Source organism: Tamandua tetradactyla, chromosome 26 (genome assembly GCF_023851605.1).
Source record: "Tamandua tetradactyla isolate mTamTet1 chromosome 26, mTamTet1.pri, whole genome shotgun sequence".
Classification (NCBI taxonomy): domain Eukaryota; kingdom Metazoa; phylum Chordata; class Mammalia; order Pilosa; family Myrmecophagidae; genus Tamandua; species Tamandua tetradactyla.
In genome coordinates, this window is record NC_135352.1 from 45432710 (window position 1) to 45459475 (window position 26766).

Sequence of the window (26766 nt, forward strand, 5' to 3'; positions counted from 1 at the left end):
CAATCTATCAGTTTAGAAGGGAAATGAAGCATAAAAGCAGAAAATGAAATATAGGACTTTTCTCCAAATTGCTCATGGAAGAAAACAGAACGAAATCAACCAAGATGGAAAATGGAGAGGAGACTGGCAACCCCATGGCACTAATGAGTGGGTGATGTGAAAAGTTAGTTTATTTGCCCAAATGATCACTGTCTCACCTGTGTGACCTGGGTAACAATATCCATTCTTATGACAATTAAAAGACGAGATGAAATGCTGGGACCTTTGCGGTACTGTTGAGCGGGAGCAGCTGGTCATCAAGCATCAGTCCCTCCACTCCTGGGCACATCGAGGGGACCCCCGAGGCCCCCACTGTTGAGTCTATGAAGGAAGAGGTTTGCTTTGCTTGCAAAGGAAAGGCAGTCCTCTCATAAACCTTGTGCGGGTCGTGGGACAAAACGTGTTATGAAGACAGAATTGATGAGTCAGCTTCTGTTGTTTTCTCCTTATCATCTGAGCATGGGAGGGACCACAGGTGACAGGGCTTTAGGTGCAGGTGGTGACCTGAGCACAGAGTCCACCCCAACAGTAACCACAGGTGACACGGCCTTAGGGACAGGTGGTGACCTCAGCACAGGGTCCACTACCGCAGGTGAACTGGGGAGCCTTGCTCAGGCCTGCTGGGAAGGACCTATGGCCGCCCTGGGCTTACCTTGCAGTCTATGAAGCACTAAGACCGCGGGCTCCTCTTCCATGGGACACTGTGAGGAAGGGCTGGGGGACACTAGCCCAGGCCACAGCTGCCCTGTAACTTGCTGTTCACTTGGAAAGGGTGGACAGTGTTCATGTCCTGGCCTGTCCAGGTGTGATTAGGAGTGCCGGGCTTCTCTATCCCATCTCTGATGCTGATATTCTATGTAATCCTTTGTGTTCCATGGGAGAGCCAGCCACATTCAGATGACAGCACCAGATAGTGGAGACTCGGTTCTCTTTCCAGCAGCATTTCCATATGAAACAAACACCTAAATGAATGTGCAGACAGAAATATGTCCAGGCACATAGTGGCCAATGCAAATACCTTACTTTTAAAGTAAAGTGGAAAATTTAGGTTGACCATTATAATAAATGTTTTTCTGAGCCCCATGAGACCTCTTCCCACTGCATATAAAAGATATCTTTGGAACTTCGATGTTATTATTCATAAAATATATGAGATCAGTTAGAAAAAACTCATTATATATTTTAGTATGGTAAGAGTTAATAACCAAATTAAGCCTGTGTAATTTTTAAATTGACACTTCTTACTTTAAAATCACACTGGAACTTTATTAAATGGCATTCTAAAATATGTTTCAATGTTTTCCACTTAATTTATATATTTTGGCCAAAATTAAAGGGCTATAAAACCTTTAATCAATTAAAAATACTGTAATGACTAAACAGGGCAAGGTCTACTTCAAACGCCAAAAGGGTGAAGGATAATCAAATAGCTTATGAGTTAGTGTTTTTCAAGGCAAGAGAAAAACACTGTTAAAGAATCCAGGGTTGTGCCAGAATAGTTCGACTGGAACATATGGGTAGTTTGTGAGGAAAAGGCTGAAAGAAATGGAAAGATAAAGGGAATACAGACCTGAGGTAGGCAAACTTGCCTTAGGCACTGAGGCCAGAGGGTGGACTTATAAAAGCATCGGCTTAGGAAGATGAATTTAATGCAAATGAGCAGAAAGAACTGGACAGACAATAAATTAAAGGCAAGGAGACCTGTTGGTTACGGCAACAATAAAGAAAAGCCTGACATGTTTGGAAACATTTTCTGAGTATCTCTGGAATTGAAATGTCATAAAAAGATAAAGAGAAAATATTAATGTTCAATTGACTGCAGTGCTTTCATTTCTAGGCTGGATAATTACCCTGGAAGAACTTTCAAAAAGCAATACAATTTTATTGCTTCACTTTGAGATAAAAACATACTATAAACAAAATGCCCTTTTTCCTTATGCAGTTTTTTGACAGACAAAATAAAGTTAATTAAAGTTACACATACATATGTGGTAAATAAAAGAGCAGTGCATTCTTATTTATTTCATTCAATATTTTTATACTACTTGCCTCTTTTCCTGTATTACAAATGTCACCTGATTTAATTCTTTCACAATTTTGTGGCATATATACTGTTGTATCTTTCTTTAGCAAAAAAGTAAACTTAGGTACAGAGAGGTTAAATAACTTACCTAAGGCAACAGAGCTAGAGCATAGTATACCTGCTATTAGGACCCAGGTAGTAAAACTCTGAGGACTATGAAATCCACACCATTTTACTATGTTGACTTTTGCTCCTAACGTAAATGGTGCAAGCAATGATTTTGACTCCTCATAATTTGGAGGGACATATCAATGGTCTATTACTCAGCAGATGAAAACATTGCTTAGGAACTTTTCTGTAAATTCCATTCAGCAAGCATTCATTTTGTGGACATGAGGATGATTTTCCCACATTGGCACAACCTAATGCTCTATTTGAAGGATTCTATAGCTATAGAGAACATCAAATTAGAGAAGTTGCACAGGTCCCCTCAGATCTATCTAAAAGGGTGAAAGATGCTAAAATGCAAATAAATTCAAATTAGCATACATTCTAGTGCCTATTATGTGCAAAACATTGTTACAAAGCTGAATAATATTCAACCTTTCTCCCTTCAAGGGGATGACATTGTAGAGGTAGGGTAATAAAGAATACAAGAAATGAGAATGAGAATATGATGTTACTATTAAGATGTACAAACACAGGCAGAATTCAAAAGAGATTAAGTTCATGTGAAGGAATTAGGAAAGTCCCTGAAGGGAAGGCAGTTTTAATGACAACTCCAGGTAATGAGAATTTCAACAGTGAAAATAATAAAAATGTCATCTAGAGAGGAAAAGGAGTATGAGCAGGGACAGGAAACCAAGACAGAAGAGGATAATTCGGTGTGCTTGAAAAACATACTGATTAGGAGTGTAGCAAAACGTTTTATGTAAGGTCTGAGGCATTTGTACTTAGACAGGAAATAGTGGAGCCACTGGAAAACTTTAGTGGAGTACAGACATGTAGAAAGGAGAGGGAGTAGGAAAGATATTTCTGAATTAATATAATTTTGATTCATGGATGTGAGTCAGAGAAGAGAGACATATAAAGGAGAAATTTAAGATTTCAAACCATGAGAACTCAACAAAGATATTCTTGTTGAATATTGTTGGATGTTCAATGGGGAAATCAAGAACAAGGGGGAGTTAGTTCGCCTGTGGACATGAGTTTGAAACCCTGATGCAATACCAGTGCATTCAAGTCTGTGGGTCTAGAGATCAGTGATATTGACTGGGAATTGGCCCCTGATGACTGAAAACAAGACAATAACTCTAAGAACGAGAGAGAAACAAGAAGAAATTGAAAATGTAATTGTGTTAGTCAGGCTTCTCCAGGGAAACAGAATTGACAGGAAATATTTGTAAATAGTATGAGGTTTATTACGGGGATTGGCTCATGTGACTGTGGGGATAGACACATCCAAGTCCCGTAGGGGAGGCTGCAAGCTAGGATGCCGGTGAAAGTTTCTGAGTGTCCCCCAAGTAACTCTGGTTGGCTGAAGTAGAGACGGAAAACTTTCCTTCTGACTGTTGAAATCATGACTACTCCTTTGAAGGCCTTTAACTGATTGGATGAGATTCTCTCTGTTGAGGTTAAGCCCCTCAGATGATTGCTGAAGGCAATATCTTTAGATGATGGCAGTTGTAATGAGCCATGGATGCAATCAACTGACTGACTCTCTAAACACACATGTTGTTTTTTATGTCAACAATCAGGCCAGTGCTTATTGGACCGGGCAACTGGACACCACAGTCTGACCAGGTTGCCACATGAGCTAAACTATCACAGTCATCTTGCTGGATGATCTAGCTTAAGAAGGTAGAAGGGAAATGAAGAGCTCACAAAAGAGGAAAAAAAAAATTGTGCTCAAAAAATTGCAGAAGAGGAGAAAGACGAACTTCATTCCCGCGGGACCCTTGGAAGGGTTGTTCGCGGGTGTATGACTTCTCCGCCCGCGTCCCTCATTATGTCCTCAAGAGTCATCCATCTTGTCATGTGGTTCAGGATGTCATTTCATCTTACCGCTGCATAATCCATGTGCTCCCTAACCATCCACCTGGATCAACAAGCCAAGAAGGGGATTACATTATTGGCTGGGGTGATTGACCCTGACTATCAGGGGGAAATAGGACTGCAGCTACACAATGGAGGAATCCATATTACAGAGACTCTTATCATGGGGACAGATGTGTTGTGATGGAGCAGGAAGCTGGCAGGAGGAGTGGAATTGTCATGGAGCACTTTCAGTCCAGAAACCACCCCATGAACCCACACAGTTACTAAGTCTTGGCCATGATAGATATTCTACTATGGCATGTGGAGTACAAGTTTTGGGACCCTTCATTTCACCAGCAGACACCTCAAGTGGAAAAATTTGGACACAGTAGATTGTAAGAATAGCCAAGACCTTTTATTCTTGATCCTGAGCAAAGGAGGTCCCTCTCCATATTTCTCTTGAAGCACATTTTATATTCCTGTTGATTGTGCCAATTACCCCAGATGAAGGGTTGGAACTTATGTTGGCTCTGGAAATTGGGAACAAGATCAAAGTCTCATGACATCTTTCTCCATTGTCAGCTTTGCTTACCTAGTGCTTATCTGGTTGTGAGTGAAAACCCAGAGTAAGACAGTTTTCAGCTGAGCTGTTGACAATGCAGCCACTGGAGTCAATAACTTTGAAAGACGTAGCTATAGACTTCACCCAGGAAGAGTGGGCACTGCTGGACACATCTGAGAAAAAGCTGTTCAGAGATGTGATGCTGGAGAATATCGGTCATTTAGTGTCAGTGGGACATCTGATCTCCAAATCAGATGTACATTCTCAGTTGGAGCAAGATGCATTGTGGAGAGAAGGAAGTGGATCTTTCCAAATCCAGGATTCAGGCAGGGAAAATGGCCCTGAAAAAGAAGAAATACTATTCATGCACCATATCTACAAGAAAGACACATCTACCTTCATGTCATTGAAATCTCATACTCAGGAGGATGCCATTAAATATAATGAACTGCTAGAAGATTTTACTCACAGATCCAGAATGACTCAACATGTTTTCAGTCACATGGGAAGAAAACCCTACCTCAGAAATCTATTTGGAAGAGCCCTCAGTGACCATTCATCTTTTAATCAACAAAACCAAACTTGTACTAGAAGTAAATCATATGAATGTCATCTAATTGGTAAATCCTTTAGTCAAAACTCTGTCCCTATACATTACAATAGAACTAACATCAGAGAGAAATCATATGAATGCCACCTATGTGAAAAAACGTTCAATAAAATTGCTGACCTTAGACAACATGAGAGAATTTACTCTGGAGAGAAACCTTATGAATGCCATCTATGTGGGAAAGCCTTCAATAGAATTTCTAACCTTAGTTTACATGAGAGAATTCACAATGGAGAGAAACCCTATAAATGTCATTTATGTGGGAAAGCCTTCACTCAGTGTTCTACCCTGAGACAACATGAGAGAACTCACACTGGAGAGAAACCTTATGAATGTCATCTTTGTGGAAAAGCTTTCACTCAATATTTTGCCCTTAGACGACATGAGAAAACTCACACAGGAGAGAAACCCTATGAATGTCATCTGTGTGGGAAAGCCTTCACTCAATGTTCTGGCCTGAGACAACATGAAAAAATTCACACAGGGGAGAAATCCTATGAATGTTATGTATGTGGGAAAGCCTTCAATCGTTATTTTGTTCTTGGAGTTCATAAGAGAATTCACACTGGAGAAAAACCGTACAAATGCCATCTGTGTGGGAAAGCCTTCACTCATTGTTCTTCTCTTACACGGCATGAAAGAATTCACACTGGGGAGAAATCCTATGAATGTCATCATTGTGCAAAATCCTTCACTCATTATTCTGGCCTTAGACAACATGAGAGATTGCACAATGGAGAAAAACCCTATGAATGTCACTTATGTGGGAAGTCCTTCACTCATTGTTCTTCCCTTAGAGAACATAAGAGAATTCATACTGGAGAGAAGCCATATGAATGTCTTGTATGCAGGAGAGCCTTCACTCATCATTCTACCCTCACACAACATGAGAGAACTCACACTATAGAGAAACCTTATGAGTGTCATCTTTGTGGGAAAGCCTTCATTCATTGTTCTAGCCTTAGTCAACATGAGAGATTGCACAATGGAGAGAAACCCTATGAATGTCAACTTTGTGGGAAAGCTTTCACTCGTTGTTCTTCCCTTAGAGAACATGAGAGACTTTACAATGGAGAAAAACCATATGAATGTCATCTGTGTGGGAAAGCCTTCACTCATTGTTCTACCTTTACACAACATGAGAGAATTCACACTGGAGTGAAACCCTATGAATGCCATCTTTGTGGGAAAGCCTTCACTCATTGCTCTAGCTTTAGACAACATGAGAAAACTCACATGGATAGACACCATAAGAGCTTGATTTATCTATGGAAGCCTTAGTTTTATTTTTGTAAACTTAGATGTGAGAGGACTCAAACTGGAGAAAAAATTCATGTGAAAGCCATGTATGTGAAAGGTTCAGTGTTCTAACTTCCAATGACATGAAAGAACTCATACCTTGATTGTTTTGAATATGGAAGACATTTCAGCCCTTGAGTTAACCTTTAAACGTACTAGAGAACTCACACTAATGAATTTGGTAGAGTCTTTAGTCATCCTGACCACTTCATCAATCTAAACCAATTCATACTGGTGAGAATTGATATAAATGACACCTACTAGCAATGCCTTTAGCATGTTATACAGCATGAGAACCCATAAATATAATAGAAGTGGAAGTACCTTCATCCATTGATCCAACTGATAGACTATAGAAATCATTGGTGAGAGAAATCATATATTTTTAAATAAGGCTAAATGAAAGCTGTGGCAATACTTTTGTGCAAATGTGCTAAAAATGAATATCAACTTTTATCTAATGTGAAGGTAAGTATTAGCATCGTGGTTATTTATATGCCATATGCCATCATACATCATCATACATTCAAAAAGGAATAAAATGTTTTCTGTAAAAAAAAAAAAAAAAAAAAAAAATTGCAGAAGAAAAAATGTCACAAATGTAATGAAAAGTGAGCTTCAAGATTAACATAGACCAGATTAAAATCAGATCAGATGAAGACTGAGGAAGGTCCTTGTAGCTCGGAGCTATGAAGGAGTCACTGAATTTATAGGAAGGGGTGGGTCAAAGCTGTAATCTGTGGAACAAAGGAGGAACTGATGATTTAGAAATAGAAGCAATTTTCACAAGTTAGTGGTTTAACTAAAGGAAAGGAAAAATTAAAATAGCAGTTTTCAGTTTTCAGAAACTGATTTTACTAGACAAGGGGATCTGGGGCACAAAAAGGATTCAAAATGTGGGAAAATAATATGGGAGAGTCACATATTCTTGATGAGTCAAGATATGAAGGTCCGTAATGGGTATGGCTGCAAAATAAAGGGGTTCTTCCTCGATAAAAATAGGAAGTGAAGGAAAGAAAGCCTTCAGAGAATTTGAGGAAGTACCTATTGGATTAACTCACTATTTTTAGATAGGCTTTGAAAAGAAAACAGCCATGGGGTAGGCACCAGCTGTGCAGAGGAATAAGTCGGATAAACAGAAGTTGAATACTCAGAAAATGACACACAGATAAAGAAGTATCAGTTGAGGTTAGAAAACATGAATTTCACAGGTAAAGGATAATTATCATAAGACTTCCCTGAATAATGCAGGGTCTTGGAACAGAAACAGAGAAATTGGCAATGGACATGCCACTAATAACGACGAAGTAGTAGAGGTGTTATAAATAAAAATAATAGGAAAATAGTATGTTTAAGTTTTTTTAATTCTTAATGTTTTTCTGTCTAATTGTTCTTTATATTAAAAACTGAAAGAGAGGTATAGAAACCACTGACTCCACATGTGATTTATATATTACTTCTTTCATTTCTGCTGGATCACGATTCATAAATTTTGAACGGTTTTTGGATAGGGATGTGAGGTTGCTGTTTTCTTATCAATTAACCTTTTCGCCATTATGGAATGTCCTTCTTTATCCTTGGTGAAATTCTCTGGCTTAAATTCTCTTTGTCAATAATAGAAAATGCAGCCTTGTTTTTAGCATTGTCGAATGAGAGGGGCAGAAATAAAAGCCCTTAAAGTGGGGACTCTAATAAGACTATATACCTGTAATAAGCTGGACTCCCATAGGTCAGTAGTGTAACAGGGAAGTATTATAGAAATACAATTGCTCTAATGCAGAATTAAAACCTGGATTTTTATATCCTGGGTCATCCAGGAAAACTCAAGCTTTAAACTTGATTAAAGATTGTCCCAGATTTATCAGATACTTAAGAGATACAAATGGAAATTCACTCTGGAGTAAAGGTGCCTTTACTTTTACCTTTAGAATTACAAATAAATACTATGTATATTTACCTGTATCTATATCTAGCTGCACACACACACACACACACACACACACACACACACACACACATATATATCTCCCACATCCAAATAAAAAGGGGCACATGACAAAACTAGATTTTATACATGAATCCCCCTCCCAAATAAAAGAAAATCAAATCAGCTCTTCAAAATATTAAAATAATAAAATAATAATATGCAGGTCATAAATGAAAATATGACTATTTTGTTCAAAGAAGTAAAAGGCAAGCTTGAAGATAATTGTGGGAAAGAAGGAAACAGTAAAAGTAGCATAAAATTTTGAAAAATAAATCTTTTAGAATTGAAAAGACAAAAATAACCTGAAATTGAAAGCTTAATGGATAAATTTAGCTGAATAAGTGAACTAGAAGCTAAATTAACAGGAATGATCCAGAGAATAAAATGAAGAGATGAAACTATTAATACAACAGAGATTTAAGAGAAATGGGATAGAATGAAAATGTCAAAAACATATTTAATATGCTGATAACAAAACATACTTTGTCCATTAGAGATTTTATAGTTGTGATTTCATGTGTATCCTTACAATCTGCAAAAATTTAACAAACTGATAAAATACTAAACATATTTTCATTGAATTTTTTAAAGTAAGCCCTTAATTTTAACAACTGCAATATTTTAGTAGCTATCAAAGATGAGAGCTTCTGACAAATGAGAATAAAATGAAAATAGCTTGGCTTTAAGTAGTTAATGCTTTCATTTGCCCTTACATTAACATCAAAAGGAAAAAAGAAGAAATTGACCTCCATATAGCTTACAAAATGTATTGTTTATATTACGCATATTAATATCCATCTACATTATATTTTTCTTTTGTGAAATTGTTTTGTGGTCATGAAAACCATTCTGATGTTATGAGTTCTCCTCTATTCCCGGACTCTCATGAAGATATGCTGTGAGATATTCCATGGCGTTATCATCAAAGGCAAAGTGGCCTCTTAAGGATAAATAAGAAGAAAACATAGATAACTAATACAAACAAAATTAGAACACAAGAACACCAGCGAGTAGTGGGGAGATGAGCATCCGCTGAAGGTTTGTCCACATAAGCCTGACATGCCATGCCTTTACTTTGGAAAGTATTTTTCCCCAATCTCTTTTAATAAGTGTGAAACATTCCCAAGTAAAGACAGAATGCATTTCTGTGTCAAAGGTCGTGACTGCTCCCCATAAGGCATAAGCTGTCCCTAGAAAGTTAACGTGTAAACACAGAGAGGCAGGGAGAGTGGCCTCAGCCACACGGGGCAGCCAGAGGACGGCCCTGGAAGGTTCACACAGACCGAGTGAAAGGTAAAGGCCCTCCTTGGACTCTGGAGAGGGGGAAGACTCTGCAAATGCCCACTCACAGAAGCAAGAAAACACCAGGTCCGAAGTCCCACCCGGACCTCGAGGTCTGTCCAGTCCCAGCCCCTCACTCGTCCCCCCTCACTTGGCCCCAGCACTGGGGGCCACCAGGGCAGCCCAGCCGCTCCCCCCAGCGTGGACAGAGACCGCAGAGTGACCAACCATGAGTTACAGCTGTACACATCCAGGCACGGGACTAAGTCCCAGAGATGCAGGCGAAATGCAAGCTGCCAAGGAGAGCTGCATTCACAAGGCCCCCAGAAGGACAAACTGAGAAAGAGGGAGGCTGTGATAGAAACGTCTGCGAGAACTGCTGTGCACTCAAACCAGTGTCAGTCCATGGGCCAGACACATGCAAAGCAGACTTCCAAAGTGACCCACCCTCTGGGTTGCCCCCCTCTGGGCCCAGAGTGGGATACTGTAACAGGGTAAAAACCGGAGGCGGAAGGCGCTCACAGTAAAACAATGTGGGGTGTTAAATTAAACTGCTGTAAAATAGGATGGTCCCCAGTCTGAAAACTATAAGGAAAATGGGGCATTGGGTCAGGGAGGGAATTTAAATAAATCATAAGAGCTGGGGAGAAATGTCTACCCAGAAATGAGCAGAACAGGTCAACCTCTCTGGAGAAGAAACAGAGGAAAGCAAACTCTCTCCTGAATGTGAAACAATCGCACAAAAAGTGCAGTCTGAAATATTGCACTGCACACTGAGGGCAAAATCAGATGAAAAGCAGGAAAAATCTGAACGGTTAAACAGGGGCTATTCTAAAGGTCCAGAATAAGGTGGAAAAGCATCAAAGAAAATCCTTAACACAAACTCAATCGACAAAAACCCGAAAGAAGAGGGAGAGTTAACCCATCAAGAGAATCAGAGGCTCAGACATCAGGAAAACATTACAAGTCAAACCAAGAAACAGGAAGATATGGCTCAGCAAAAGGGAAAAATGAAAATTTCAGAGGAGACTCAGGAGTTGTAATCACTAATCAAAGATGTTCAAACAAATCTCATTAATCAGTTCAAGGAGATGAAGGAAAATATGCATAAAGAGATAAAGGATATTAAGGGAATAATGTGTGAGTATAAAGAAGAATTCGAAAGAATAAGAAGAAACATAACAAAATTGTAGGGATGAAAGACACAATAATAGAGATTAAAAGTAGACTAGAGGCATGCAACGGCAGATTTGAACAGACCGAAGAAAGAATCAACAAACTAGCAGGCAAGACAGTTGAAATCATGTCATCAGAAGACCAGACAGAGAAGAGAAAACAAAAAATGAGCAGCATCTCAGGGGGTTGCGTGACAGCATGAGGCAGTCAAACATACCCAGAAAGAGAAGAGAAGGAAAAAGGTGAAGAAAGGATACCTGGAGGAAATAATAGCCCCAAATTTCCCAATGCTAAATATTTACATCCAAAAATAGTGCAACATACTCCAAATAAAATAAAATATTCTAATTATAGTATTGCATGAGCAAATTATGATAAGCAAACACATAGAGATGAAATCTAGAATACAGTTTGCCAGGGGTAGACAGGGGAAGAGGATGGGGGCTGATGCTTAGGGTGTGCCCAGGGTGTTGGTGGAAGCGCATTATTGCAGCTGCCACGTGGAGGGCTGAAATATGCATTTAATGTGGTTGAAGGAGGACCTTTGGGTCATGTATGCTACTATAATAAAAGAAGATAAAGCATGGAACTGTCGTGGACAGTGGGCTGTGTGTAATGATGCAAGTATAAGAATGTTCTTTAGGAACTATAACAAATGCACACACAAGGCAAGGTGCGAACGATCGAGTGACGTGTGGGAAAACACACCTGACGTTAACCAGGGACTATAATTAAGGGCACTGTTATGATATTCTTTCACCAGTTGTAACAAATATGCCATAGTACAGCAAAGTATCAGCAATGGGGGGTGGTATTTAGGAATGCTGTATTTTTACATGAATTTTCTATAAACCTACAACTTCTCTAAATAAAAATAATGATATTTATGAAAAAAGCTGCTACATAAAAGAAACCAGACACAAAGTACCACATACTGTATGATTTCATTTATTTAGAATGCAAATAAAAATAAAACTGTAGAAACAGAAGTAGATTGGTGGTTACGGGGTACTGGGCGAGGACAGAGGGATTGGGAGGTAACTACACAGGGTATGTTTTCGGGCTGCTTTTTTTTTTTTGGAGTAATGAAAATGTCCCCAAATTGATTGTGTTGATGAATGTACAACTGTGAATATTCTAAAAGGCACTGGTTTTACACTTTGACTAGATTGTATGATATGTGAATATAGTATAAAATTGCAAAAACAAGATTAACATAGATACAAAGGAAAGATTATGCAGTCATTTGTAGAAACAAAATTTCAGTAAATAACTCTGGAGCATCACCTAGGTAGTAGGAATTAAATTTTAAACAAAAGTTATTGATATCACAAGTTTTATTACACCAGTTATTTCTTATTAATCAAGCAAACTAGTGAACCAGAAATCTTCCAAAGGCAAAACAGAAGTTAAAGAAACCCATAATTTTTTTTCAATCCTATAATATATCAGAGTTAGAAATTAACTTACATATAAAAACAAAAGATCCCATAATAATTTTATAGTCTCCCTATTACTTATAATGCAAGGAAATACTAAATGAAAAGAAGCCAATAAAGAAGCAATAAAGATCCTAAACTATAAATAAGTGTGAAATGCATGCCAAGAAAGGATGGAGTTGAAAGTTAACAATTCTCGGATCCCTCAGTGACAGAGTCCCCTAAAGGCAGTGTCGGGGCTCTGGGGTGGGGGTGGGGGTGCTTTCCACAGCCCTTCGCTTTGAACGAAGAGAACCCAGCGAGGAGAGAAGCGGGGAAGACCGCCATAGAGACCAAGCTCGGAATCACAAAGCAGGAGCGGGGTTGCATCTGAAGTAGAAATGAAACTGGCACTTCATTATGTTTAACTTTTGACATTATTGCCTGCTATCCCATAATACTCTACTAGTATGAAAGAGCTGCTATTGCTAATTTAATGGTCATGCTGGAAAGCAGAAAAGGCACCTTCAGCTCCTGCGTCTGGGTCGGACGGAGTCCCTCCGCAGCCCATGTCCATCTGGAACCGCAGAACCTGACTTTGTTTGGAAACAGGGTCTTTGCAGATGCCATTACTGGAGCCTCTCAAGACACAAGCGTCCTGGATTTCCTGTCCTTGTGAGAGGAGAGGACACGGGAGGCAGAGAGAAGAAGGCCACGTGAGGACATGACAGAGATCGAGATGGAAATGCTGCGCCCCTGTGCCGTGGTGCCCAGGAAGGAGCGGCCGGAGCCAGGAAGATGAGGCATTTCCCTGCAGTCAGCAAACACCGGTTTCTGACTTCTGACTTCTGTCCAGAGCAGCGGCCCTAGGAAACCATCCACCTTACAATTCTGCAGTCCAGCCACTTCCCTATTTTATTTACAGTTTATCAAAGTTTTGTTTAAATAGAACCCCTTTATTCTAGATGCGCAATCATATCTGCGAAGAGATGTGTTTTCTCTACTGTCTAATTGGTATAAATGCTCATGTCCTTCAACTTCATTAACTAGAACCTCAAAATAGTGTCGGCTAACTGGTGATTTTGCCTCCCTCTGGGCCAGCCCTCCTGCTTGCGGCCTCGTCGCATCTGTGCACCTGCCTCGAGGGCCCGCTGCCCTGAGCCCTGCGCGGGGCATCTTCACCCTGAGTTTACTAACTTAATTCTTTCTCTGTATAGATGCCATCTTCCTCTCCTACAAACAGATCCCTCCCTTCGGAAAACACTCTACAGTCATCAGTGACAGTGGCCATTTAATAGAAATGATTTTAACATTTCATTGTTGGTTTCAAGGACCCTGAATTTTCTTAGTTCACTCCTATTACAATTTAGATAATTTGCTATAAATGGGTATTAAATTTAGCTAAATGGCTTTTGGCATTTTTTGATACAATATATAATTTGTTTCACTCTGCAGGTTGATGCTAAATCCGACGTTGGTCTGTAATGTGTGACCTACGCTTTCTTTCTGGAAACCTGCATTTTTTTCCATATTAAACTTGCCAATCAGTACGTTCATTAGGAAAAGATCAGGGTGGAAAATATTCTCAGTAAACTTTCCCGGGCTCATTGGCCTCATCTAACCCGTGGACTGAACACTGACTGAAGATGCGCTGTCTTTATTGTGCTGACAGTTACCTCTGCGGTCACCTGTCTGCATTTCCCCAAAATCTATTGTCCTTTGTTTGGGCTCCTCACACTGTAGTTCCTAGTCTGATCTTTTGTCTTATGGGTTCCTTTCCTTTTTGCTCTGAGCTGTCAGGCATTTTCCTGATTAAAAACCCAGAGATAAGCAATGACCATGCTCCAAGTCCATCTGTCTATTACTATTTAAAACATATCTTCTTTGTAGTCATACAATCAGTTGGGTGTATACTTGAGAGTTTTATTATATTTTCATTGGCAATCCACCCCGTAGGGCTATCTGTGGGAAAGCGTCAGGGCTAGGTGCCAGCGTTTCTCTCCTTCCCCAGGTCACTCCTGAAAGGAGCTGTGACTTTTCTTTGTCAGATCATAACACTGTGTTCCCAAGAACCACAGCTTGTGTTCCCCGATAACCACAGCCCGTGCCTCTGAGCTCTTAGAGCGGTGGAAAACCACATATCCTCAAAAAGCAGAGGCCAATGGAGCGCAGCGCCTGCCTCGTCCCTGCCCTCTGGCTCCCACAGGATCCGACCAGACGCTCCTTCCTCCAGGGCCCTCCTGTCCGCTGGGGCCAGCAGATTGGGCCTCCCCGGGTTTGGACGGCTGCCCTCTCCAGGACCTGTAGAGCCCTCAGCTTTGCCTCTGGCCACTTGGGCCAGCCCACGGTCTCCGGCTTCAGGGCTCCCAGGCACGCTCTCGAGGGGGGGCTGCCCGCAGCCTGGTTCTTCCTGTGCGTTCTCTACCTTCCCGTGGCTGCACGCTGTCATCCTTCTCCTGCTTTCAAAAATAATGCATTTCAGGATTCCCCCTTCCAAGGACCGATTTGCCTGCATCTCAAGTTGTTTTAGCCCAGAAATTATCTAAAATAGTGATTTTCAAATTTCCAAAGGAAAAGCTATCTCAACTACCTCTTGGTGATTTATACGTACATAAATGTTTAAATATTTAAGCTGCTGTTTGTAACCTAATACATGGTAATGTTTTCTAAATGGCTCAGGGGTAGATAAAATGTATATTAAAGTTTTCAGTTATATATATGTATTTTTTTCAATGTGAATTTACTGAGTACTGTGTCCCAGGCATTTTTTGAGGTGCTCGGCACACACAGTGAATAAAGCAGTTAAAATTCCCTCTTCCCCAAGAACTTACATTCTGGAGAAGGAAATAGGCAATAAGCAAGGTAAAAAAAGGTTAGGGGTGTGTGTGTACCTAAATAGCAATATGTCCTAAGAGAAGAAATAAAGCCAGGAAGAGAAAGAGGGGACCACACATGTTGGGACAGGAGGGTGGAGAGTGTAGACAGGGCATAGCATTCTAAACTAAAAGGCGCCCAAGTAGAGCAGCAAAGAGAAAGCTTCCTCGCCTGCTTGCATGAGGGTTTGTCTGAAAAGGAGACCGTCCTTCTCTGGGCAATTGGCAGAGTTAGCAAGGCTCACGTTGCTGAGAACAAAAGGCAGTAATTGAGGCAGGAGCCAGGCAGAGATTCACTTATAATTCTGAGAGGAGGACGCGTGAAGCCACCCCTGTGACTGCATTGCGCAGCGAGGGGGCTCTGCAGGGATGGGAGGGGGCACCAGGGCAAGTTCTGGGCAGCGTAAGCCTCAGTTATGGCAGAGGAGCAAGAAAAGCCGGCTCTGTACCAGAGAGGTTTGCAGTTCCTACTGCAGCAGGTGTGAGACATCGTAACCTCGCCCACAAGGAGCCAGGGAGAGACTCTGGGACGGTGACTTTGGGGTAAAGTGCTGAGAGAAGCAGAGCAGTGATCTATGTGGATATTTGGGGAAAGAACTTCCTCTGGGGTGGTGAGTTAAAGTGCACAGAAGAGAGGGGCACGCCTGCCTTATTCTAGAAGTCGCAAGGGGGGCCGTGTGCTGGTGCTGAGTCCAGAGCAGGCTGTGCACGAGAAGATGGCCGAGCAGGGCTTGAGGACCTGGCGAGGTGCGTGTCTTAGCGTCCACCCTGGGGAGACAGCAGAGAAATGACCAGATCTATATCTTCAGCGGGTCAATCTGGCTGCTGGGTTGAGATTAGATTAGAAGGAGAATGCAACAACCCCGTCCTGAACCGACGTGCAGCAGCAGTGATGAAAATGGTAAAATACGTATATATTTAAAAGTCGATGCAACAGACCTCAGAGACCTGCTGTGCTGCAAAGGCCTGATGCAGAACGCAGGAGAGAAATGGGCTATAAGATGACGTGCAATATATTGACTATTATTCAGATCCCTGATATCCGTAACTATTTGATCTTGGAAGTTGCTCAGAGCATTATGTTGAACTCCCTTTTACAATTAGATTTGTCCATTTTCCTTTTCATATTGAATAGTGTGGCTATTTCACGTTGTACATTTGTGGTAGGTAGATGAAGTTTCTTGATTTTTTTATCTTCTTAGACGATTATATCCATTATCCACAAATTTTCCTTTGTTGCCAGTTTAATACATTTGTTTTAAATTTTATTTTATTTTATATTAACAGCACCATGCATCCTTTCTCTTGGTTTACATTGACCATGCATATATTCTCCTACAACCCCCCACATTTGTGTTTAATTTTGAAGTTTTAGGGAAGGTATGTTTTCCATATTTATCTTATAAAGAGTTCATTCAGCCTCTTACTAAAGAAATTGAATAATTTAACAGAGTCACACTATTGAACTTACTGATATGTTTGGTTTTATCCAGGAATCATATCTTATGACTCTTTGTTACTATGATGCTTTCTTTATTATTTAGGCTTCTGAGGTGTGCACATGTGCATGTCTGTGAATTCCATTTACATTGTCGCTACTGTTGTTTGTTACCTCGCCCTGCTTTGTTATGCCTGCATTTTTTCAGCATGCACACACACCTATGCATGCGCACACACGTACACACACACACTGGGTAACAGCACAGCAAGATGAACAATCACGAAATAAAATAGATCCACAAAGCCACGTCGCTGGTCAATAAATATCCCAGGGAGCCCTGTTCTGTCCACTTCCTGCTCTCAGGGAAACCCTGGGGTATCTTCTGGATTAATTCTGCCTTTTTCACTTTTATACTCATTCAGTTTTGGCTGGCTCAGTCCATTTCTCATTACGTCTGTGAAAGTCTCTATGCACTTATATGGAACTGTCTACACTTTAGCCTCCTGTGAATGTCCTTTTGCCTAGAATTCTAAAAGAAATCCAAGATAAACGCATCTTCACTCCTTTGAACACATTCTGTATATTTTCCCTGTGAAAATATGAAAGATTTTCTTTCCTCTTTTGATATTCTGAGTTTCTCCAGGAGATCCTGATGCAAGTTATCTAGGGTTGGGCACTTAGAGAAGAATCCAGTTTCTTATTGAGAAAAAGGCATTGTTTAAAATTCTTTACTTTGTATTTTTATTTGCAAAATATTCAAATCTACAGAAAGATGAGGCAGAATATGAATGATCAAATATCCTTCAATAAATCCATTAGTTAATTCACTAATTGCACGTCTTCACTAAATTCACCAATTGTCAATCTTTTTCACTATTGCTTTCTTTCCCTTTCACACATGTGCACGCGCATGCATGTCACATCCATCCAGAAGTCACACACATCACTAAGTGTTTACCAAAAATACTTTAGCACATCGCTCCTAAAAATATACACATCGCCTTACATGCCACACGTGGAAATACATTATCACACCTAAGTTAACTGATGTTATTCCAGTAATATCATCTAGTATGCAGAAACCTCCCAACTGTCCTAAAAACATATTGTAATTTCTCTTTTTAAGTAAACAGCATCCTAAGTTCACAAAAATTGCATTTAATTTTCTTTTTAAGTGTTTAAAAATTTTTGCTGTAGTATCATATATACAACTCAAAATCCCCCCTTTATAACCACTTGGAAATACACAGTTTAGTGGCATTAATTACATTTACAGTATTTTGCTACCATCACCAACATCCATTACAAAGTTTTTCATCACCTTAAACAGAAATGCCACACCCATTGCATTTAGTTTTAACGAATCTCTTCTCTTGTTAAATTTATGAAGCTTTACCTAATATTTCTTTTTTCATTAAGACTCTAGACCAGCTACATTACAGAATAGTCTACATTCCTCAGAAGAAACAAAATAAACATAGTTATTGTATAGGCAGTATTTTGTACTCATTTTTTAAAATCATATCAGGTGGCACATAATAGATTTCTCACCCTTGGTAAAGAAATTTTTAATCACTTATTAAAAGTGGTATCAGTTCCCTCCCTTGTAACCCATATATTTCCCATGGTAATTAGTAAGTGATATTGAGGTTGATACTTTGAAAACAGGTAAAAATTGTTAAAGAGCTTGATCCACATAAATTACTTCCTCATCAATTGATAAGCCTTCAGTGACTCAAATAACACAGTACGGGTTTTATAGTGATTACTTTATAATTCAACTTTCCTGTATTTATTACCTGACTTTCTTCTGTAAAGAAGCATACTTCCTTTTTCCCTTTCATTCCATGTCTTTTTTTCCCTCCATCCCATCTTTTCCTCCTCTTTATTTGATTATCAACATGGGTGTCAGATTTTTATTTACTCATTAAGTTTTCATTCGAAAATGTCATTATTAAGTTCATGCTGAATTTTCCCATTAGTTTATTGGAATTTCCTAGTTCTAGCCCAGATATTCCAGATTCACCTTGTATTTTGCTTACTCTAGACCTTGAAATGACTCATTCCAGAAGCCTTGAAACTGCCAGCAGAGAGCAGAAGTCCTGAGCACTGTGTGCTGGCTGCTCCTGGGATGACACTGCCCTCGGGCATTTCAGAAAGAAGCTTTGCCTTAAAAGGAGGAGCCACGGAAGTCCACACGCAAATGCCAGTGGTCTCTGGATGAAGACCCCAGAGAACCAAGATTAAATCTCAGGAGACCCACAGATAACTCAGATTTTGGAAGTTAAAACACTTAACTCCTAATTAAGTAAGGGGTGAGACACAAAGCCAGCCCAAAATGTGCACTGGTGAGTAATCTTAGCAAGGAAATACAGACTTAAAAAAACCAAACAAATGGAAACTCCAGAACTGAAATCTACAACATGTAAAACTAAAATAAATAGGGCAGGAAAAGTAATATACAGTTTATTATGTGTGTAATTATATTTCCAGAAGAAAAGGGGAGGAAAAAATGGGATAAAGACATGTTTACTGTACAATATTTATTTGGAAATAAAGGGAGCAAAACAAAAGTGCAATGCAAGTCACAAGTCATTGAATTTGACCTGTAAGATATTATTTTTATTGTATTTTAAAGCTTTCAGATATAACAGAAATTAAAAATTTTAGAAATAGAGTAAAACAAACAGACAAACAAAATCCAGAAATTCTATGTTGGTTTATTTATTAAAGTTCATCACTTGCTTTCATCAAGTTCAAATGCAAGAGAAAGGCACCCAGTAGGCATCCATTATGCACATTTTTTAAAGGGAATAATGGCATGATAGCCAGCATCTGCAGAGTACCTAATTGCTATGGTTTTAACAAGGAGAATATTACCGATATTCAGTTATATTGCTAACAATTGTTTCTCTATAAATAATTATTTATATTGCTCTACTATTTTGCAAATTGCTACATGCATTAGAGAAACATAAATTTGCAAATTAGAATATGAGCTATTTCAAAAGAGGCAAATAAAAGGCTAATGATGCGATTTTGAAAATGCCTGCATAAAAATCCCAGGGCCCCTTCTCCTCGCCTACCACGGGGCACGTCCACGTTGCATTGTGACCGCAACGGTAAGGGATGAGGACACAGTCAGTCACATTGGGCCAGACACCGGGGTCTGGTCAGGAACGTCCACATAAAGGGAAAAACATGAGTTACAGCCTGAGTAACACGTTCGATTTACAAATCCAAAGTGATAAATGGAACCAGGGTGGATGTCGAGGTAGAAGTCAGATTCAGAAAACCACTAGTGCACCGTTCAGGCAGAAACGAGGAGGTTCAGCCAAAGCTCTTCACACCCGGGCTTCTCGGCATCTCCTTGCTGCTCCTTCTCTCCCTCTTCGGTTATTCCATGTTATTTCTGTGCCCCTCATTCTCCGCAGCAGTTTGAAGGTTGGCACCATGCATCGGACCAGTTTAATATTTACTGCTTTGACGTCAAGACACACAAGTGGTTGCCCATGTGTTCGGCAATGAGAAACAAGAGTTTAGGGAGTGAATGAGTCATCTGTACAAAATATTGTCCCTTTCTCTTAACTAATGCTCAGGTTTACTTGAACAAAAAGCATATTCTGAATAAACTTGGAATATGTCATTGGTAACAGAGTCCAGCAGGAGATAGAAATAGGGTAAGATAATGGGTAATTGGAGCTGAAGAGATACAGACTGTGCAACAAGATTGGATAGAAAAACTCAGAAATGGACAGCACAATACTACCTAATTGTAATGTAATTATGTTAAAACACCGAATGAAGCTGCATCTGAGGTATAGTTTTTTTATTATTATTATTTTTTATTTTTTTATAAAATTTTTTTCTCTCTATTATCGTTTTCTTTTTCTGTTGTCTTTCTATTTCTTTTTCTAAATCAATGCAAATGTACTAAGAAATGATGAATATGCATCTATGTGATGATATTAAGAATTACTGATTGTATATGTAGAATGGAATGATTTCTAAATATTATGCTAGTTAAATTTTTTAATTAATAAAAAAAAAGCATATTCTGTTGCTGCAGTATGTTCTATAAATATCAATCAGGTCAAGTGAGATAGTGCATTTTTCAGGTCTTGAATCCCATAATGATTTTCTGCCTACTGCTCCTATTGATTAGAGTCAGGATCATCTCTAAACATAATTAGGAATAGTATATTTCTTCTTTGTATTTTGAAGCTCTCCTAATATGTGCACACACTAATTTAGAATCAAGTGTCTTTAATTTATTGACCCCTTTGTCATATGTCATGTGCTTTTTGTGCTTTGTAGTTTTCTCCACTGAAATCTGTACTTTTCTTTGTTCTGATATGAATGTAATGTCTCCAATGTTCCTTTGATTAGTTTGCATATTATTTTCTTTCTCCACAATTTTAATTTTAACCTATGTGTCTCATTATAATTAATGTGGATGTCTTGTAGGAAACACATACTTGGGACTTAATTTTTATCTAATCTAACAATTAAAAAAATTATAAGGCAAAAGCTTTATAGTTAGAGTATTAGACTGTTACACTTTTGTACAGTTTTATTGCTGAGTTTAAATATATTATTTCCTTAACTTATTTTATTTTTATTTTCTACTTGTAGTTTTCTACTTTTCTATTTGTCTTTTTACTCACTTCCTGCCTACATATGAACCGAGTCTTATCCGTGATTCTATCTCCAATATTGGCTTACTTCTTGCACATGCTTTATGGTGTGTTTTTTGGTTGAACATAAATTTAAAATGTATAGCCTTTACTTATAATTTGCTGCCTTCACATACGTTACAACTTTCTAAACAGTAGGTACTTTCATTGCCTCCCTCCAGTGCAGTGCGCTGTCATTGACATGCATTTTCTTTCTGCGTCTGCTATGAGCTTCAGAAAGGTGTGAATTTCTGCTATATGTGCCAACATTGACGAACCCTGAAGAGGTCATAGTGAGTGGACTAAGTCAGACACAAAAGGACAAATATTGTGTGATTGCACAGATATGAAATTCCCGGTATACACAAATTCATAGAGTCAGAAAATAACGAAAAGTTTGCCAGGAGCTGGGGTGGGTTAGGGCCTGGTGCTTGGTTGGTAGAGAATTTGTTGGGGTAAAAGGAAGTTTTGAAAGTGGATGGTGGTGAATGTCACACAACACTGTGAACATAAATGACACTTAATTATGTATTTTAATGTGATTAAAGGCTGAAATTTTAGGTTGCATATATGTTATTAGAATTAAAGTTGTAAAAGAAACAGGTCTGTATGATACAAACAGGAAACTGTAATGAAGCCTGTGCACTCTAGGGATAGCACAATTATAATATTTTTTCACCAGTTGTAATAAAAGGACCCCACTAATGCATACAGTTAATATTGCGGGGTGTCACGGGGACTCTATTTTTGTAAATACTTTTGTATACTTGCAACTTAACTAATAAAAAATTTATATATAAAAAAGAACTCATTGGATTAGAAATGGCATAGAGAAAGGATTCTGGAGAGAGTGACAGAGTTTTGTTCTATCATCCTTCACTTTCCATAGGAACAGCAAACCGCAGGCTTCCTCATCTACCCAACCAAAGTGTGAGACCCTCGAAGACATCCTCTGGAGAGTCTCAGAGGTTACCCTGGGGTTTGAGACACATTGGTACTAGTGTTTTATCCTGAAGAGTCTAAAATTCAGGTATGATAGCTAGCTAGATGTAGCTAGATCACTAACTAGAAAGCTAGAAGATAGCTCCATAGATACATAATAGGTCTTGTCTTAATTTCCTAGTGTTGGCATAACAATATGCCACAGAGTGGCTGGCGTCAGCAACAGGAGTTTAAGGGCTCACAGTTTTGGAGGCTAGAAGTTGAAAATCAAGGTATCAGCAGGCCTTGCTTTCTCTGACTTCTGAGCATTTGGTCTTGGCTCAACCCCTGCCCTGTCCCACGCCACCCTGTCTCCTTGCACCACCTCCAGGGGCTTCTCAGCAGTCGGTGACTCTGTCTGGGTTTCCTCCCATTATAAGGGCTCCATGCCTTAGAAAATCCTATTTACAAAGGAGTTCCCACCCACAGGACCAGAGCTCAGGATGTGAACATGTCTTGAGGGACAAGAGTCAATCTCAAGTACATACACAATATCAGGACATCATTTAATTCTCTGTGTCTGTCTGTCTATCTGTCTGTCTAGCTATCTATCTATCCATCTATCTATCTATTTAATCATCTATCTATCTACCATACAGCTGGACCAATAATGTATTCTAACTTCAAATCATTTAATTAATTTCACTGGGGTCTCAATTGACTACAAGAAATCACAGCATTCCAGCATTCTCAGTGTTGATGTGGCAGCTCAGTCTTTCTCTCTTTAATGTCCCCTAGTAATTATAACTCAGAATTGAAAAGTGGAGTGAAGCCAATGAAATCACCAGTCATCAGGGGCAAGCGGACATTGCACGACCAGACAACTATGAAGCAGGAGTAACAGACAGATCATCATGTAGGAAGTATTTTAATTAAGATATCAGTCAGCTCACCCCCCCAATAAAAAGATAGGCCTGCATGCAGCACTAATTCTACTTCACTATTCACGAAGTAACATACACATCCATTAGGAAAACATCTTCAGCCATACCATATTCCACATACTTTCACATGAGAACAAAACAGAATATTTTACAAAAATAATAGATTTTACTTTATATAATTTCTTTTATGTCTATATTATACTTTTATATTAGGTGAAGTCTAAAACAATACTTAGTTAAAATAAACCTGAATTGTATGCTTTTATTCATTTTTTTTTACAAACTACCTGCATGGTTACAAACATGTTAGAGTCATATAATATTTTCATTGAGAACATCCCCACTCTTCCTTCATTTGCTTGTTCCTTTTGACATGCTTACATTCTTAATATTTTATCATCATGGTCACCTTTTCTAAGTTCAGCCATCTCACACCTATGGTGCAATAATATAATAAATCAAGATAACTAGAATTTTCAGTCAGTGCAAAGAAAATGAAAAACATTATTGTTTGACTTAGGAGAAAGCTGCTGTCTAGATGTGTACAGCTACAAATTTAAATACAAATTGCTTTTCCTAACAAAATCTCAGAAAGTGTTATTTTGTTATAATTTTACAGTGGTGACCAAAGAAATGTAAGGAATATTAAAAATAACCAAAATAAAGTCAATTCATCATATAACATTTTATGAGGAGCTGAGATTGAAAAGAAGAAACTAAGTTAACACAGCTTCTTGGTAGAAACGTGTCCAGGAATGAAAAAAGGCAGCAATATCAGAAATTATTGTGAGTTTAGAGTAATATTTTTGGTGAGTCACATCGCAGATTGTCTGTTCTGTAGATTAATTCTGTGAATTTTCATTGCAATCCTCCTAACTCCTTAATGTTTAGTTTTTAATTCAGTGAGTTCAAGAGCCCAAGAAACCTCAAATACCAGTGATCACAGGCCTAGGGAAGCAAGCACAGCTTTCATTTCTTGACCAAAAATAGTCATATTCAAAAAGCCTGTCTACTTGCTGAGAAGGATGTTTTTGTTTATTTGTAATTTGGCTACTAAATGTGATTTATTTACTTGAATGCCTTTTTAAAAAAAAATTCAATAGCTACATAGAGGAAGAAGACAGACCTTGGAAGATAAATATGGATATTTTAAAAAATAGTAATTTTTTTCTATTTTACATGATGCAGCTCATTTTGAGTACAGGAGTCTCCTGATGTGGTTAAATAGAAAGAATAAATCCTACTTAAATTCCTTAGTCTGGCTCATGGGCAAAATAGCAATGATTCAGCAGGATTAGGGAAAAAACATGGTTTGATTGGAAATAGAGTAATGCGCAGAGTAGCCACAATGCAAAACTTTCCTTTTAGAGCAAACTTGCTCTGAAACCAACATGTCTTCTTGCCTCCAGCAGTTTAATGATTTTCTTTTTTTTTTTTTTTTAATGGACAGCACCAGGAATGGAACCTGGGTCTCCGACATGACCGGCAAGAACTCTGACTGCTGGGCCACCATGGCCCACCCACCATCAGTTTGTTTTTAGCAAAGAGAAGAATGTCAGATTCTGAAGGTGGGGCAAGTGATGGTGGCGCAGTGGCAGAGTTCTCATCTGTCATGCTGGAGACCTGGGTTCAATTCCTGGTGCGTGCCCACTCAAAAATAAAAAATAAAATAAAATAAAAGAAAGATTCTGAGGGTTTGGGTCTCAGAATGGCACAAATACTGTGTGCCTATGAGCGTATTTACCAGAATGTGCTAAAGGTGTGGTTTTAGATAGTTCTGACATGATGATTGTCTGTAAATGAATAGAAATATGCCTAAAAAGAACTGACAATCAAAGAGTCCTAGGAACTGAGAAGCAGAAAGTGGGAGCCTTGCACAGAGGGAGGGAGATGGAGAGTGCATGGATGGTACATGGGACTTGGAACCTCAGGTGCTACGCTCACCAGCGCAGCCTCGTGACCAGGGACTCACCCCACACCCCTGAACCCCATCACCCGCTCCCATTCCCCCCGCTCCCGGCGCCCCCACCCCACCAGCCCCCAGTGCACGTCCCTGCCCCACCCCCCACCCCAAGTGCAGCCCAGCCCACCTCTCCTGCACCCTCCCGAGCACTGCCTCCCCCTCCCTGTTCCCTGCAGGCTGAGGCCAGCACATAAAAGCTGCGGGCACTGACCTCCATGCCTAGGCTACCCCTGTCCCCACCACAGTGTCCCACAGCCTCACCCCGCCCTCCCCCAGCTCAGCGCATCCATTTACTGCACTCCCAGGCCCACGCATGCGCACAGGCCCCCAACACGTCATTCAGCTTCGGAAACCACACGTTTCCGCAGTCCTAGAACCGCGCATGCACGCAGCCCTCAGCCTCACTTCCCACCTCTGAAAAAGTGCCGACCTGCCCAGACAGGTCACGTCTGCCTGCAGTCCATGAAGGTGTAATGCTGACCTGCTGCCGCAGCTCTGCACATGTTCACAAAGAGCTCCGTGCCTTAGACCAGCGCACACCAGGGTTCTGCTCCCCAGACCGGTGCACCTGCAAAGCTACATCCTCCCTGGCCGCTGGGCACCCACATTCACAAGTATCAGTGTAACATCCCCAACCTGCACCCACACCTGCCCTGAAACAATCACTATATTGAGGGCTCCACCCTATGCCGGGCTCCACCCTGTGCCCTGCTCCCTGCTCTACAACCATCCTGCAAACACGGGCCTTAGATTCCTGAAAGAAATCAACTCCCAAAGTAAATCAATCAAGATATTTCCATGCCACAAAGACAACAGAAGATCACTAAGCATATCACAATGCAGACAGATATAGCCCTGCCTGATGACCAAATTAAAACACCAGAGGAGACACAGACATTGGAACAACTAATCAAAGATGTTCATACAACTCTACTTAATAAAGTGAGTGGGATAGCAATGACATAAGGGAGATCAAGAAGACAGTAGAAGAGCACAAAGAGGAATTTGAAAGAATAAATAGAAAAACAGCAGATATCACAGAGATTAAAGCCTTGCTGACCAAATAAAAAAAACTGGAGGCACAGAACACCTGATTTGAAGAGACAGAAGAAAGAATAAGTGATATAGAGGACAGGATAACAGACTTCAAAGACTCAAAACAGCAGACGGCAAAAAAGAAGTAAAAATTTGAATTGTATCTCAAGGAAATGATAGACAAAGCAAAGCGCACAAATACAAGAATCACTGGTGTCCCAGAAGGAGAATGGAGGGATAAAGGGCTAGGAAGACTAGTTGAGAATATGATGGAGGAAAACTTCCCAACCTTTACAGAGGACATAAATACGCAAATCAAAGAAGCCAAATGAACGCCAAACAGAAAAAATCCAAATAGGCCTTCCCCAAGAGACATGCTAATCAGTCTGTCAAATGTTGAAGAGAAGCAGAAAATCCTGAAAGTAGCAAGAGAAAAGCAATCTATTATATACAAGGGAAATCGAATAAGACTGAGTTCAGA

General features: G+C 39.7%; 1 protein-coding gene across 1 annotated transcript; it reads left to right on the top strand.

The window, feature by feature from the left end:
• Positions 1–3995: 3995 nt before the first annotated feature.
• LOC143669919 (uncharacterized) lies at positions 3996–7098 on the top strand. The gene has a single exon (XM_077144540.1). It carries the CDS (start codon positions 4756–4758, stop codon positions 6550–6552), a length of 1797 nt encoding a protein of 598 aa, XP_077000655.1. The 5' UTR covers positions 3996–4755; the 3' UTR covers positions 6553–7098.
• Positions 7099–26766: the final 19668 nt, after the last annotated feature.

What these genes read in the sequence shown, in the direction of transcription:
- LOC143669919 (XM_077144540.1), top strand. Translation starts at nt 4,756, where the DNA reads ATGCAGCCACTGGAGTCAATAACTTTGAAAGACGTAGCTATAGACTTC.